Here is a 15,793-nt window from a genome sequence, read left to right as displayed (position 1 = left end):
GCCAGTGCAAAGGCTCTGAGGCTGGACCGTGCCTGGGTTGTTTGGGTAACAGCAAAGAGGCCAGTGTGGTGGAAAAGAGCAGGGAGGAGACAAGGGCAAGGAGGTGACAGGGCAGATCCTTCAGGGCCATGGGAGCTGCAGGAAGGACTCTGGCTTTTTCCCCAAGTGAAGTGGGAGCCATGGAGGGTTCTAAGCAAAGGAGGGATAGGACCTGACTCAAGTGCTCATGGGCGCCCTCTGGTGGCTCTTGTGGAACAGTGGGGTTGAAGGTAGGAGCGGGAGACCTGGGAGAAGGTGCCTGCAGTGGGAGATGAGGACGTGGGACCAGGCTGGGGCTATGACTTGGGTGGAGGAGTGAGAAGTGGTCCAGTTCTGCGTGGAATTGGAAGGAAGGGTCTAGATGGATGAGACCTGAGAGTGTGTGTGTGTGTGTGTGTGTGTATACTGGGGATGTCGCAATGCCTTCTGGGTACCACCGTCCCACCACCCCACCCTTGTCCACACACTGCTCTCTGCCCCATTCCCCAGGACCGGACACCCCTCATGTTCCAGCGCATGGAGCCCCCGTCCCCAACGCAGGAAGGGGGACCTGGCCAGAACGCCCTCCCCTCCACCCAGCTGGACCCAGGAGGAGCCCTGTGAGTGTCACCCCTGCCAGGGAGGTGGAGTGTGGGGGTGCCGTGGTCCCCACGTTCTGGAAGCTGCCCAAGCGCCCACTGCTACCCCGGCCTCTGTCCCCCATGCAGGATGGCTCACGAAAGCGGCCTCAAGGAGAGCCCGTCCTGGGTGACCCAGCGTGCCCAGGAGATGTTCCAGAAGACGGGCACATGGAGTCCGGAACAAGGCCCCCCTACCGACATGCCCAACAGCCAGCCTAACTCTCAGGTGCCTCTGTCCCCCAACTCCCCAATGGCTCCCAGGGCCCGGGTGGTTCAGGTGGAAGGGATCTGGGCCCCACACACACACACACCTGCAGCTCCCTCCCTCTGCAGACACCAGGGATCTGGAGGTCAGGCCCCAGAGCTCATCTGGCTTTGCCATCTGCTCCGCAGTCCGTGGAGATGCGAGAGATGGGCAGAGATGGCTACTCCGACAGCGAGCACTACCTCCCCATGGAAGGCCAGGGCCGGGCTGCCTCCATGCCCCGCCTCCCTGCAGAGAACCAGGTGAGGGCTTTCACCACTGCCCTGGGGCTGGACCCCTCACTCTGCACTGGGTGGGGCCAGGCCCCCCAACAAGCAGCCCAGTGCATCCCCTCCCTGCCGGACTCAGGCCTGGGTAGGGACTCCTTCAGTCTCTGAAGCAGTCTGCAGGCCCCACCCACCACCTGGTCACACCTGGAGCACCTGCAGACCCTCCTCCCTCACAGAGGACAGAGAGGAAAGTGCTCCCCCTGGGGCAGAGGGCAGTGGCCACTGCAAAATGGTCTCTGGCTGCCCTGGTTGGAGGCTGCAGACAGGGGAGGTTGTGGAAGATTTGTGGGTGCAGCAGGGTTCAACAGGGCCAGCTGAGACCTGCCACGAAGATCACCCCTACACAAACACACACACACATGCTCAACATACATGCACACAATGTGCAGCTGTGCGCCTACTCAGATGCTTGCATACACACACACATGCGTGTGCACGTGGGCATATACACATTGCACATGTACTCACACATGCACACATGTACGTGCACACGTGTCTGCATATGGGAACTTGGCAGGTCCTAGGATACAGTAGCAGAGTCTGGGGTGGGTCTGGGGGCAGCTGGGCTTGTATTTTCTGTCTGGTCTCTGTGGGAGTCATTGGGGGGCACAGGGGTGTGTGCTTGATGTGTGTCTGTGTGTGGCCGCTTCACCCAGCTGCCAGGCCCACCTGCAGGTGATCCCGTTGCCTTGGACTCACGGGACAGAGGGCCCAGAGGCATAGCTGGCTGCCCACCCGGCCTGAACAGCGGGGGCCCATGCACGCAGCCCGCCTCTGGAGGAGAACAGGGCGTGGCTGTGAGAGCCTGGCCCGGGTGCGTGGCATGTGTGGCTGTGGCGAGCTTTCCGTGTGCCGTGTGTGGCGTCTGCACGGGGCAGGAGGCTGTGCTGTGCCTGGCTGGACCAGGGTCACCTGAGGGCCTGGCCTCTGGCTGCTGGGAACGTGGGTTGGGGAGCACCCAGCGTGCATGCTGCTGCTCCCTCAGGACCGAGCTGCTGGGCCCCAGGAGAGGGTTGGGACAAGCCCAGCTGACGGCCACCACATGGAAGCTTTGAACATCGGCCGGAGCCAGGGGTTGGGGTGTGCATCGCATGAGGCAGAGCCCAGGGCCAGGGGCTCGAGGCTGCGCCGTCCTGTCTTTCGGTCCCATGCCTCTGCCATTTGTCTGTCTGCATCTCCTGTCTGTCTCCTCTGTACCCATGGGAATAGAGGACGCCCAGCCCCGGGGGCCTGGGACACCCACCCGCCAGGACTTTAACTTTTCTTTTCCTCCCTGCCTTCTCCCTCCGATTTCTCTTGATGCCAGTGCCACTCCCCTCCTTGGCTTCTTCTCCATGCACCACCTCCTCACTCTCCCTCTTGCCTTTTATATTTATTTTCTTCTTTCTGTTTTTTCTGTGTGCACCATCCCATGGGGCTGTGACAGAGGAGAAGGGGCCGGCCACGTGGGAATAACCTCAGTGTATGTACCGCGCCTGCCCAGCGCCCAGCAGGGCTCCGGCCCCCTCTTCCTCCCCACCCCCCCTCCAGGGAGTCCCGTCATCTCTCACCGTCCCCGGACCCCACCCTTTCTTTGCCAATCGCACCCTCTCCCCTCCATGGAGCCCAATCCTTGTGTGTGGTGTCCTGTGTGTGCCCCTCACCCATAAGCCCTGGTGGGCGGGGCCATCCCCATCCTCACCCCTACCCCCTTTTCTTCAGGGCCCCCCACACCGGAGGACACTGGCTCTCCAAGAGCCTGGCCCACTCTGCACCTCTTTCTGGGGGGCTTCTTCCCCTGACACCACCACCGACCCCTGGTCCTGCAGCTCCTACCTGGAGCAGGGCCACCAGCGCTCAGCTGGGCTGGACCCTGGGAGGCGGGCGTCTGTCCCATCTCCCTCCTTCCCTCCTCTGCCTGCTGCAGAGAAACCTGTGTGTCAGGGCTTGACCCAGGGATGAAGCACCAGGGAAAAGAGTGGGCCCCCAGAGCCTCCAGTGCCTGGGTATCCCCCACCCCCACCCAGAGCTCCTTAGCTTGGGCCTCACCAGAAGGACTCAGACTTGTGGGGGCAGCGAGCACAGCCCCGTTAGCCGGGAGGACCCGAAGCTGCCATGCCGGGCACCTGGTCCTGAGCCCATAGGTCAGCCAGCCACAGTCGGAGGCTTCTCACCCTCCCAGGAGAGCAAGCTGGGGCAGGGATGAGTGCGGCAGTCCAGGGCTCCCAGGTTTGCACCCTGGATGTGGAGAGGGCTTCCCTCTGGCCAGCCTGAGCCTGCCCAACCGTGGCTGGGCCCCCAGGACTGGAGAGTGAGGATCAGATCTTTCTGGTCAGAACCCAGGATGGGCTCAAAAGGAGCAGTCCTGTCTCTGAGGGACAGAGGAATCCTCAGGCTCCACCCTCAGAGGCCTGGCCACACCCAGAGCCCTGATTGATCAGGGGAAGCCAAGGCCCCATGGCATCCCCTGGCCCCTGCCCCAGGATGGTCACACCGCAGTCACCGAAGGCCACCACCAGGCTGCCACAATGGGGCAGGAAGGACCGGGACCACTTGGTGCTAGCTGCTGACCCCAGCCCACCGGCCTGTCCCCCCTCCCAGACCATCTCAGACACCAGCCCCATGAAGCGTTCAGCCTCCGTGCTGGGCCCCAAGGCCCGACGCCTGGACGATTACTCGCTGGAGCGGGTCCCGCCCGAGGAGAACCAGCGGCACCACCAGCGGCGCCGCGACCGCAGCCACCGCGCCTCTGAGCGCTCCCTGGGCCGCTACACCGACGTGGACACAGGTGGGCAGCCCTGTGGTGCTCAGGGACAAGCAGAACAGAGGAGAGGAGAGGGGAGGAGAAGGCAGGGCGGAGGAGACACTAAGGAAGAAGAAAGGGAGAGGCCTCCATGGAGAGGGGACAGAGGGGGCCAGGCAGCGGCTGCAGGAACCTGGGTACTACCCCCTCCCCCCAACCCACTGACCTGCCTCGGTTCAGGGGATCTCTAGGGCCCCCACACCTTCCAGGTGGCCTCCTGTGTGTGCATCTGCCCCACCTCTCCCTCACGACCACCTGTCTGTCTGTCTGACCCTCACCCGGCCCAGGCTTGGGGACAGACCTGAGCATGACCACCCAATCCGGGGACCTGCCGTCGAAGGAGCGGGACCAGGAGCGGGGCCGGCCCAAGGATCGGAAGCATCGACAGCACCACCACCACCACCACCACCACCACCCCCCGCCCCCAGACAAGGACCGCTATGCCCAGGAACGGCCAGACCACGGCCGGGCACGGGCTCGGGACCAGCGCTGGTCCCGCTCGCCCAGCGAGGGCCGAGAGCACATGGCGCACCGGCAGGTGGGTGCGGCTGCAAGTGACCCCAGGCTGGGCTCGGCCGGGAGGCGGGGAGGAGAGAAGGGGATACCCCATCCAACAGCCACTCTGGGCAAAGGTCCCCGGATCCCGGCTGTGACCACCTCCCATCCTGCCCCCAAGCCACCGGGGTGCCCGGCGGCCGGAGCGGACACGGATCCCCACCACACCAGCTGCCTATGCTGTCCCCCCAGCCCCCTTGCCCACCCGCCGCCCCCTCCCCGCCGCCCGCAGCTGCTTCCTCCTCGGTTGTGGATCATATTTGAGTTCTGGGCCGTGCCGCCCGACCTTTCGCTTTCCTTTAACCCGGCTTCTGTTTTTGTTTCAATTATGATTTCTGTCCTCTGGACGCCTGTGAGTAATTTTTGAAACTTCTGCTATTTTAACCCCGAAACTTACAAAACTCCATTTCTCATTTCTCTTTTCACTTTGTTGTGTTGGTTTTCGACTCCTCCCCTCCCTCCTTGTCTCACTCCCCCTCCTTCCCTCCCTCCTCCCTGTGGCTGTTGCTTTTTTCCATTCAATGTCCTGTGTCCCCCCTCTCCTCCTCCTCCTCCCCCTCCTCCTTCTCCTCCCGGCCCCTCTCCCTTCGCTCCCCTCTCTTCCTCCCAATCCCGTGTCTCCTTTGATTTTGTTGTATCTTTTTTTTTGATTTCCTTTGTTTCAATTTTCGTGTAGGGCAGTAGTTCCGTAAGTGGAAGCCCAGCCCCCTCAACATCTGGTACCAGCACTCCGCGGCGGGGCCGCCGCCAGCTCCCCCAGACCCCCTCCACCCCCCGGCCACACGTGTCCTATTCCCCTGTGATCCGTAAGGCCGGCGGCTCGGGGCCCCCGCAGCAGCAGCAGCAGCAGCAGCAGCAGCAGCAGCAGCAGGCGGTGGCCAGGCCGGGCCGGGCAGCCACCAGCGGCCCTCGGAGGTACCCAGGCCCCACGGCCGAGCCTCTGGCCGGAGATCGGCCGCCCACGGGGGGCCACAGCAGCGGCCGCTCGCCCAGGATGGAGAGGCGGGTCCCAGGCCCGGCCCGGAGCGAGTCCCCCAGGGCCTGTCGACACGGCGGGGCCCGGTGGCCGGCATCTGGCCCGCACGTGTCCGAGGGGCCCCCGGGTCCCCGGCACCATGGCTACTACCGGGGCTCCGACTACGACGAGGCCGATGGCCCGGGCAGTGGGGGCGGCGAGGAGGCCATGGCCAGGGCCTACGACGCGCCACCCCCCGTACGACACGCGTCCTCGGGCGCCACCGGGCGCTCGCCCAGGACTCCCCGGGCCTCGGGCCCGGCCTGCGCCTCGCCTTCTCGGCACGGCCGGCGACTCCCCAACGGCTACTACCCGGCGCACGGACTGGCCAGGCCCCGCGGGCCGGGCTCCAGGAAGGGCCTGCACGAACCCTACAGCGAGAGTGACGATGATTGGTGCTAAGCCCGGGCGAGGTGGCGCCCGCCCGGCCCCCCACGCACCCCACGCACACACCCCACCCGAGGAGCCGCGCAGAGGCCGCGGGGACCCAGCACAGAGGGCCCGGGAGAGGGCCAGCCGGGAGACTCCAGACTCTGGAGAGGCCAGGGCTGGGCCACAAGGGTGTCCCGCAGAGACCCTCGGCCAAAAGAGACCCTCCTGGGCAGCCACGGTGCCCCCCACCCAGCCCCGATCCCCCCACCCACGACAGGGGCTCTCGGGTGGGAGGCAGGGAGCAGACAAACCACACAGCCAAGGGATTTGAATTAACTCAGCCATTTTTGGAGAACTTTGGGGAACATGGAAAAAAAAAAAACAAAAACAAAAAAAACAAAAAAAAACATTTTTAAAAGAAAAAACGGGGAGAAAAAAATAGCTTCTATTGATGAGTTTTATCATCTCAATTGAATCTTTCCTTTCCCTGATGAACAGAGCTGGTGGCCGAGTGCGGCAAAGAAGCCAGAAGGAACCAGAACCCCAGTGCCCTACACCCACCACCAGACACTCACTCACACCCACACACGTTCTCAGACACACACAAGAGTGCTTGCCGGTTATACCAAACCCTACTATTACTGCCTGCAGAAATCAATTAAAAAAAATAACAATAAACAATTTTAAAAAAAGACAAAAAAATTAATGATTGAGAAAAGAGGCATTTTTTTCTGACATTTGGTCCTGCTTGAAACAACAAAAGAAGAAGAAAAACCCACCATCACCATCGATTCCTTTGCTTCTTTTTTCCTTTTTTCCTACCTTGTTTGAAAACCGTGGGCTTGGGACTGTGAATTATTGCATGACATTCAAAAAGAAAAAAAAAATAAAAAAAAGTTGAATCAAAGGGCTTTTGGATAGGAGTGGTCTTTGTCCCTTGGCTAGGTGCTGCCTGGGTGGGTCTCTCTTGGGGAATCATACAAAGAGGCACTTTGTTAGCTCCTAGAAGCACTGTTTGAAAGCGATAAGGAGGCCGGGCATCATGCACGCCTGTAATCCCAGCACTTTGGGAGGCTAAGGCAGATGGATCACTTGAGGTCAGGAGTTCGAGACCAGCCCGACCAACATGGCAAAACCTCATCTCTACTAAAAATACAAAAAAAATTAGCCATGCGTGGTTGCACAACCTGTAATCCCAGCTACTCCGGAGGCTGAGGCATGAGAATCACCTGAGCCTGAGAGGCGGAGGTTAGCAGTGAGCCGAGATCCCACCACTGCACTCCAGCCTGAGTGACGGAATGAGACTCTAGTCTCAAAAAAAAAAAAAAAAGGCGGGGCGCGGTGGCTCACGCCTATAATCCCAGCACTTTGGGAGGCCGAGGTGGGTGGATCACATGAGGTCAGGAGTTCACAACCAGCCTGGCCAACATAGTGAAACGCCGTCTTTACTAAAAATACAAAAATTAGCCAGGCGTGGTGGTGGGTGCCTGTAATCCCAGCTACTCGGGAAGCTGAGGCAGGAGAATTGCTTGAACCCAGGAGGCGGAGGTTGCAGTGAACCAAGATCGTGCCACTGCACTCCAACCTGGGTGACAGAGCAAGACTCCATCTCAGATAATTAATAATAATAATTTGGTCTCGTGGACACCAACCCCCGCCCCCACGAAGTGTTTCAGCCATCCCCAGAGTCCAATACCCCTTTGAGAGCTTCTGTTCTCACAACAGTACCTGACCCATAGCAAGCTACTATTGACTATCACCATTACTACTGTAGCATTAAGGCAAACATTTTGAACAGGTCTTGTTCCAGACAACAGGCCCTGCTTGAGCTTACCTTGGGTAAGAAATCTGCAGACTCCAGATAGCAAGACAGGTGTAAGTCCTTCTAAAATAATGGTAAGCCAAATGTGGTGGCACACACCTATAGTCCCAGCTGTTCAGGAGGCTGAGGCAGGAGGATCACTTGAGCCCACGAGGTCAAGACCAGCTATGATCACACCTGTGAATAACCATTGCATTCCAGCCTGGGTGACGTAGAAAGATCCCATCTCTAAAAAAATTAAAAGTAAAAATAAATAAATAAAATAATGGCATCTAGGAAAAGATCAGTCCAACAAGAAGTCAAAGTTTTGAGGACGAGTGCGGTGTCTGACTCTTGTAATCTCAACACTTTGGGAGAATCGCTTGAGGCCAGTAGTTCAAGACCAGCCTGGGCAACACAGCAAGACGCTGTCTCTAAAAAAAAAAGTTTGTTTTTTTTAAGGCTGGGTACAGAGGCTCACGCCTGTAATCCCAGCACTTTGGGAGGCTAAGGTGGGCAGATGACCAAGTCAGGAGTTTGAGACCAGCCTGGCCAACATAGTGAAACCCTGTCTCTACTAAAAATACAAAAATTAGCCAGGTGTGGTGGTGCATGCCTATATTCCCAGATACTTGGCAGGCTGAGGCAGGAAAATCGCTTGAACCTGGGAGGCAGAGGTTGCAGTGAGCTGAGATTGCGTCACTGCACTGCAGCCTGGGCGACAGAGTGAGACTACGTCTCAAAAAAAAAAAAAAAAAAAAAAAAAAAAAGGAATGGAAGGGAGGGAGGGAGAGGTTTAACTTTCTAACCAGGCAATCTGGCAACCACCACAGGCTTCTAAGCAAGCTGCCCATCCACTGCAGAGCTGGCCTCTGGTCCCCCTCCCATGGTGCTGGGGTTGAGTGTGTCCAGGAGCCACTGGAGTAAGCCAGGGTTTGTGCAATTCCCTCTGCTGTCAATGAGGCTGCAGCCATCTGTCCTCCCAGGAATGAAGTTCACTACCGAAGCCCCCCATGAGCCCTGAACTCAAAGGCCAAGTCTATGCCCGAGTGCCAAGAGGTAAACCCACGGCCTCCACAGTGCACATCATCAGGCTAGAGTGTTAGTTGCCCAGGAGACACAGGGTGGGAAGATCAGGGGATGAGGAAGAGGGGCGGAGCTTGGCCTAGTCCCCAGTCTCACATACTCTCAGGCCATTGCTTGAGCCTCATCACCTGGAAGGTTGGAAGGGCATGATTGTCATAGAAATGCCCTGAGGTGACCGGGCGCGGTGGCTCACGCCTGTAATCCCAGCACTTTGGGAGGCCGAGGCGGGCGGATCATGAGGTCAGGAGATCAAGACCATCCTGGCCAACACGGTGAAACCCCGTCTCTGCTAAAAATACAAAAAATCAGCCGGGCGTAGTGGCAGGCGCCTGTAGTCCCAGCTACTCAGGAGGCTGAGGCAGGAGAATGGCGTGAACCCGGGAGGCAGAGCCTGCAGTGAGCCGAGATCGTGCCACTGCACTCCAGCCTGGGCAACAGAGCGAGACTCAAGAAAAAAAAGAAAAATAAATGCCCTGAGGTGCAAAAGCCCAGGCATTGGCCGGGCGCGGTGTCTCACGCCTGTAACCCCAGCACTTTGGGAGGCCAAGGTGGGTGGACTGCTTGAGCTCAGGAGTTCGAGACCAGCCTGGGCAACATGGCAAGACCTTGTCTCTACTAAAAATAAAAAAAAGCGGAGTGTAGTGGTACATGCCTGTGGTCCCAGCTACTCGAGAGGCTGAGGCAGGAGGATCACTTGAACCTGGGAGGTGGAGGTTGCAGTGAGCCGAGATCATGCCATTGCGCTCCAGCCTGGGCAACAAAAGCGAAACTCCGTCTCAAAAAATAAATAAATAAATAATACAAAAGTTAGCCCGGCATGGCGGTGCATGCCTGTGGTCTCAGCTACTTGGGAGGCTGAGGTAGGAGGATCACTTGAACCCAGGAGGTCAAGGCATCAGTGACCTATGATCACACCACTGCACTCCAGCCTGGGTGACAGAGCAAAACCCTGTTCCAAAAAAAAAAAGAGAGAGAGGGAGACAGAGAGTTATTTTAGTAAGGTTTGTTTATGTAGACTCATCTTGGGACTGACTATCTGCAGTGATAGGAATCATTCTGCTCTCCCTGGTAAGGAGACGGGGGGATACCTCCACAAAGGAAAATTTATGTCACCTTTTTTTTTGAAACGGAGTTGCACTCTGTTGCCCAGGCTGGAGTGCAGTGGTGCAATCTTGGCTCACTGCAAGCTCTGCCTCCTGGGATCACGCCATTCTCCTGCCTCAGCCTCCTGAGTAGCTGGAACTACAGGTGCCCGCCACCATGCCCGGCTAATTTTTTTGTATTTTTAGTAGAGACAGGGTTTCACCGTGTTAGCCAGGATGGTCTTGATCTCCTGACCTTGTGATCTGCCGACCTTGTGATCTGCCCGCCTCGGCCTCCCAAAGTGCTGGGATTACAGGAGTGAGCCACCATGCCCAGCCTTATGTCACCTTCTTAAAGAGAAGTTTATGCCTGGCTTTGAGGCAGAAAAGGAGAGAGCAGAGAATTCTTTCTGCCTCTACTGATTTTTTTTTTTTTTTTTTTTTTTTTTTTTGAGACAGAGTCTCGCTCTGTTGCCCAGGCTGGATTGTAGTGTCAGGATCTCGACTCACTGCAACCTCCACCTCCCAGGTTCAAGGGATTCTTGTGCCTCAGCCTCCCGAGTAGCTGGGACTATAGGTTCCCACCACCATGCCCAGCTAATTTTTTATATTTTCAGTAGAGACGAGGTTTCACCATATTGGCCAGGATGGTCTCCAACTCCTGACCTCAGGTGATCCACCCACCTCGGCCTCCCAAAGTGCTGGGATTATAGGCGTGAGCCACCGCACCTGGCCATCTACTGATTTTCTATTGCATTCAGCTCAGAATAATTCTTATGCTAAAGTTGATAGATAGATACATAGATAGATACATAGATACACAGATAGATAGATAGATAGATAGATAGATAGATAGATAGATAGATAGATAGATAAATAGATTGTTTGTTTGTTTGAGACAGGGTCTTGCTCTGTCACCCAGGCTGGAGGGCAGTGGTGCAATCTCGGCTCACTGCAACCTCAGCCTCGCAGCCTCAAGCCATCCTCCCACCTCAGCCTCCCAAGTAGCTGGGACCACAGGTGGATGCCACCATATGCCTGGTGAATTTTTTGTATTTTTGGTAGAGATGGAGTTTTGCCATGTTGCCCAGGCTGGTCTCAAACTCCCGAGCTCAAACGATCCACTCACCTCCACCTCCCAGAGTGCTGGATTACAGGCGTGAGTCACTGTGCCCGGTCTCTAAGTGATATATTTTTAACAGTAACATATCCTGATCCCCTTCAGCTGCCATCAGAGAACTGGGGTGGGGACGTGGAAGGGTGACATCACTCTGCTGGAGGACTTGTGAGAGAGCCAAGACTGTGCAGGGGGCCCAGCCAGAGCACCCCAGCTTCCAGGACTGGAACCCCAGCCTCAGGAACTCAGGGCAACGCTGGGGTGAAGGCTCAACTTTAGGGAAATACCCGGAAGCAGAGAGGATGGGGTCAGGACACCCAGCCAGGAAGCTGCATTTATTTCACTGTGCATTGGAGAAAGCCCCACCAGCCCAGCAAAGCCAGTCTCTTACAGATACAAATGATTAAAGTGATAAAACAGGGCCGGGCACGGTGGCTCACGCCTGTAATCCCAGCACTTTGGAAGCCTGAGGCAGGCAGATCATGGAGGTCAGGAGTTTGAGAACAGCCTGGCCAACATGGCAAAACCCCGTCTCTACTGTACAAAAATTAGACAGGGGAGGTGGCGTGCACCTGTAGTCCCAGCTACTCAGGAGGCCAAGGCAGGAGAATCACTTGAACCCTGGAGGTTGCAGTGAGCCAAGATCACACCACTGCACTCCAGCCTGGGCAATGGAGAGAGGCTCTGTCTCAAAAAAATAAATAAATTTAAAAAACTGGGCCAGGCACAGAGGCTCACGCCTATAATCCCAGCACTTTGGAAGGCCGAGGCGAGCAGATCACCTGAGGCCGGGAGTTCCAGACCAGCCTGACCAACGTGGAGAAACCCCATCTCTACTAAAAATACAAAGTTAGCTGGGTGTGGTGGTGCATGCCTGTAATCCCAGCTACTCGGGAGGCTGAGGCAGGACAATCGCTTGAACCCGGGAGGCGGAGGTTGCAGTGAGCCGAGATCGCACCACTGCACTCCAGCCTGGGTGACGGAGCAAGGCTCTTTCTCAAAAAAAAAATTTAAAAGAAGTGATAAAACAGGCCAGGTGCAGTGGCTCATGCCTATAATCCAATATTTTGGGAGGCTGAGGTGGGAGGATCACCTGAGCCCAGGAGGTTGAAGCTTCAGTGAGCTGTCATCACACCACTGTACTCCAGCCTGGGTGACAGAGTGAAACCCTATCTCAAAAAAAAAAAAAAAGATAAAATGTTTCAAGTTAAAAAAAAAAAAAAGTGGCCAGGCGCAGTGGCTGATGCCTGTAATCCCAGCACTTTGGGAGGCCGAGGCAGGTAGATCACAAGGTCAGGAGTTCGAGACCAGCCTAGCCAACATGGTGAAACCCCATCTCTACTAAAAAATACAGAAATTAGCCAGGTGTGGCAGCGGGTGCCTGTAATCCCACCTACTCAGGAGACTGAGGCAGGAGAATCGCTTGAACACGGGAGGCAGAGGTTGCAGTGAGACAAGATTGCGCCACTGCACTCCAGCCTGGGTGACAGAGCCTCCAGTCTGGGTGACAGAGCAAGGCATCATCTCAAAAAAAAAAAAAAAATTAAAGAAGTCAGGTGTGGTAGCATGCACCTGTAGTCCCAGCTAAGGCTAAGGCGAGAGGATCACGTGAGCCCAGGAGTTTGAGAGCAGACTGGGCAACCTAGCAAGAACCCATCTCAAAAAAAAATTAAAGAAATAGGAGTTGGGCCAGGCATGGTGGCTCATGCCTGTAATCCCAGCACTTCGGGAGGCCGAGGTGGGTGCATCACCTGAGGTCAGGAGTTCAAGACCAGCCTGGACAACATGATGAAACCCCATCTCTACTAAAAATACAAAAATCAGCCAGGTGTGGTAGCGGGCACCTGTAATCCCAGCTACTCAGGAGGCTGAGGCAGGAGAATTGGCTTGAACCTGGGAAGCGGAGGTCGTAGTGAGCCGAGATCATGCCACTGCACTCCAGCCTGGGAGACAGAGGGAAACTCCGTCTCAAAAAAATAAAATAAAATAAAAAATTAAAGAAATAGGAGTTGTATTAGTCTCTTCCTGTGGCTGCTGTAATAAATTATCACAGGCTGGGTGGCTTACAATAGCAGACATTTGGCTGGGCACAGTGGCTTACACACATAATCCCGGCACTCTGGGAGGCCGAGGCAGGCGGATCACCTGAGATCAGGAGTTCAAGACCAGCGTGGCCAACATGGAGAAACCCCTTCTCTACTAAAAATACAAAAATAAATAAATAAATAACCAGGCATTGTGGCAGACACCTGTAGTCCCAGCTACTCAGGAGGCTGAGACAAGAGAATCGCTTGAACCTGGGAGACGGAGGCTGCAGTGAGCCAAGATCGCATCATTGCCCTCCAGCCTGGGCAACAAGAGCGAACCTCTGTCTCAAAAAAAAAAAAAAAAAAAAAAAGTCAGGGCTGGGCGTGGTGGCTCACGCCTGTAATCCCAGCACTCTAGGAGGCCGAGGCAGGTGGATCACAAGGTCAGCAGTTCGAGACCAGCCTGACCAACATGGTGAAACCCCGTCTCTACTAAAAATACAAAAAAAAATACCTGAGCATGGTGGTGGGCGCCTGTAATCCCAGTGACTTGGGAGGCTGAGGCAGGAGAATCACTTGAGACTGGAAGGTGGAGGTTGCAGTGAGCCAACATTGCGCCACTGCACTCTAGCCTGGGCAATAAGAGCAAAACTCCGTCTCAAAAAAAAAAAAAATCCTATCCTTGGACTTCCCTGCCTCCAGAAATGTGAGCTACACGTTTCTGTCATTCATGAATCCCCCAGTCTACGATATTTTGTTATAGCAGTCCAAACAGACTAAAGCAGATGCTATTCAACCCACATCAGTAACACAAGCGATAAAGGAGGTGCAGACTGTGTCCGCAAATGACCCGGCATCGTGGGATACGGCTAGCCGAGGAAGCACTGGACGCTCCGCTCTGTCTCCCACTGTGAGTCCTGTGGGAACTGGCTTCCGAGCGTTTACCTGAAGTACACGGTTACTGTGATGACGAATCACTCCCATTCCCTCACCGATGTCAGCTGAGCACCTGCTGAAGGCCAGGTGAGGATGAGCAGACGGGGGCAGCCATCGCGGAGGAGAGACTGCAGAGGGGACAGACACGGAAACCAATGTCATCCCACCCACGTCCTGAATCGGTGATGACAGCCACGTCCGCTATATAGGGTGCCTACGTTCCATCTGGGCTCCTGTCTCTGCCGCCCCTGCCCTGCCTGGAATGATGGCCGGTCCCACGCTGCGGGCTCCTGTCACACCCGTCACGCCTACTACCTCTCCCCCTGTGAGCTTCCCCCAGCCCCAGGCCCCTACGAGCCCTGCACACGTTTACATCAGGCCCAGCCCCTCTCACCCACTCTTGGTTCTCTCATACCTGTCCCTGCAGCCCTGCAAAAGGCGACCTCCCTCCTGCCCACTCTGATATATATATATTTGGACATTTATGTGTGTATATATATATATTTTATATATATAATATATATATAATATATATAAATATATTATATATATTATATATATATATATGAACAGGGTCTTGCTCTGTCATCAAAGCTGCAGTGCAATGGCGCGATCATGGCTCACTGCAGCCTGGAGCTCCTGGGCTCAACCAATCCTCCCTCCTCAGTCTCCCAAGTATCTGGGACTACAGGTGCACACTACCACATCCAGCAATTTTTTGTGCAAACTGCATCTTGCTATGTTGCCCAGGCTGGTCTGCAACTCCTGGCCTCAAACGATCCTCCACCTCAGCCTCTTGAGTAGTTGGAATTACAAGCATGAGCCACTACACTCAATAGTTTTTTTAATTGATGCATCATAGATGTACATAGTTTTGGGGGTACATGTGATAATTTAATACATTCATATAATTTGTAAAGATCAAATCAAGTGTACTTGGGATATGTGTCATCTTAAATATAAATATTTAGGTGGGGTGCCATGGCTCACGTCAGTAATCCCAGCACTTTGGGAGGCTGAGGCGGGTGCATCACCTGAGGTCAAGAGTTCAAGACCAGCCTGGCCAAGATGGTAAAACCCAGTCTCTACTAAAAATACAAAAACTAGCCGGATGTGGTGGTGGGCGCCTGTAATCCCAGCTACTCAGGAGGCCGAGGCAGGAGAATCACTTGAACCCGGGAGCCAGAGGTTGCACCGAGACCGTGCCACTGAACTCCAGCCTGGGCAATAGAGTAAGACTGTCTCTCAAAAAAAAAAAAAAAAAAGAATATATACTGGGGAAAGGACAGTTTCTTCAATAAAATGGTGCTGGGAAAACTGGCTGGCTATGTGCAGAAGAATGAAACTAGGCCCCTATCTCTCACCACACACAAAAATCAAATCAAAATGGATTACAAACCTAAATCTAAGATTTGAAACTATGAAACTCCTAGAAGGAAACTTTGGAGGCCGGGCGCGACGGCTCATGCCTGTAATCCCAGCACTTTGGAAGGTTGAGGCAGGCGGACTATTTGAGTCCAGCAGTTTGAGACTAGCCTAGGCAACATGGTGAAACCCCACATCTACAAAAATACAAAAATTAGCTGGGTGTGGTGGCTCGTGCCTGTAGTCCTAGTTACTCGGGAGGCTGAGGCACAAGAATCACTTGAGCCTGTTAGGCAGAGGTTGCAGTGAGCCCAGATTGCGCCACTGCACTCCAGCCTGGATGACAGAGAGAGACCCTGTCGCAAAAATACAAACAAACAAACAAAAAACCAAAGAGGCCGGGCGCAGTGGCTCAAACCTGTAACCCAGCACTTTGGGAGGCCGAGGTGGGAGGATCACCTG

General features: G+C 55.4%; 1 protein-coding gene across 10 annotated transcripts in view; it reads left to right on the top strand.

Annotated features, from left to right (window-relative positions):
• Positions 1 to 6,824, top strand: part of CACNA1A (calcium voltage-gated channel subunit alpha1 A) — a 418,969-nt gene extending 412,145 nt beyond the window's left edge. For 6 of the 10 annotated variants that reach the window (XM_034945842.3, XM_034945843.3, XM_055103184.2 and 3 more), the window contains exons 43-49: positions 529 to 638; positions 747 to 885; positions 1,053 to 1,166; positions 2,620 to 2,655; positions 3,774 to 3,960; positions 4,263 to 4,513; positions 5,207 to 6,824. In XM_034945842.3, the coding sequence (XP_034801733.3) occupies positions 529 to 638; positions 747 to 885; positions 1,053 to 1,166; positions 2,620 to 2,655; positions 3,774 to 3,960; positions 4,263 to 4,513; positions 5,207 to 5,947 (1,578 nt within the window). In that variant the 3' untranslated portion in view covers positions 5,948 to 6,824. The remainder of the gene's footprint in view (positions 1 to 528; positions 639 to 746; positions 886 to 1,052; positions 1,167 to 2,619; positions 2,656 to 3,773; positions 3,961 to 4,262; positions 4,514 to 5,206) is intronic. The other 4 variants (XM_055103185.2, XM_055103186.2, XM_055103189.2 and 1 more) reach the window with 3 other exon arrangements.
• Positions 6,825 to 15,793: the final 8,969 nt, after the last annotated feature.

This window comes from Pan paniscus, chromosome 20 (genome assembly GCF_029289425.2).
Source record: "Pan paniscus chromosome 20, NHGRI_mPanPan1-v2.0_pri, whole genome shotgun sequence".
Taxonomy (NCBI): domain Eukaryota; kingdom Metazoa; phylum Chordata; class Mammalia; order Primates; family Hominidae; genus Pan; species Pan paniscus.
The sequence above is the reverse complement of the archived record's forward strand: the minus strand, read 5'-3'. Positions and strand labels throughout refer to the sequence as shown.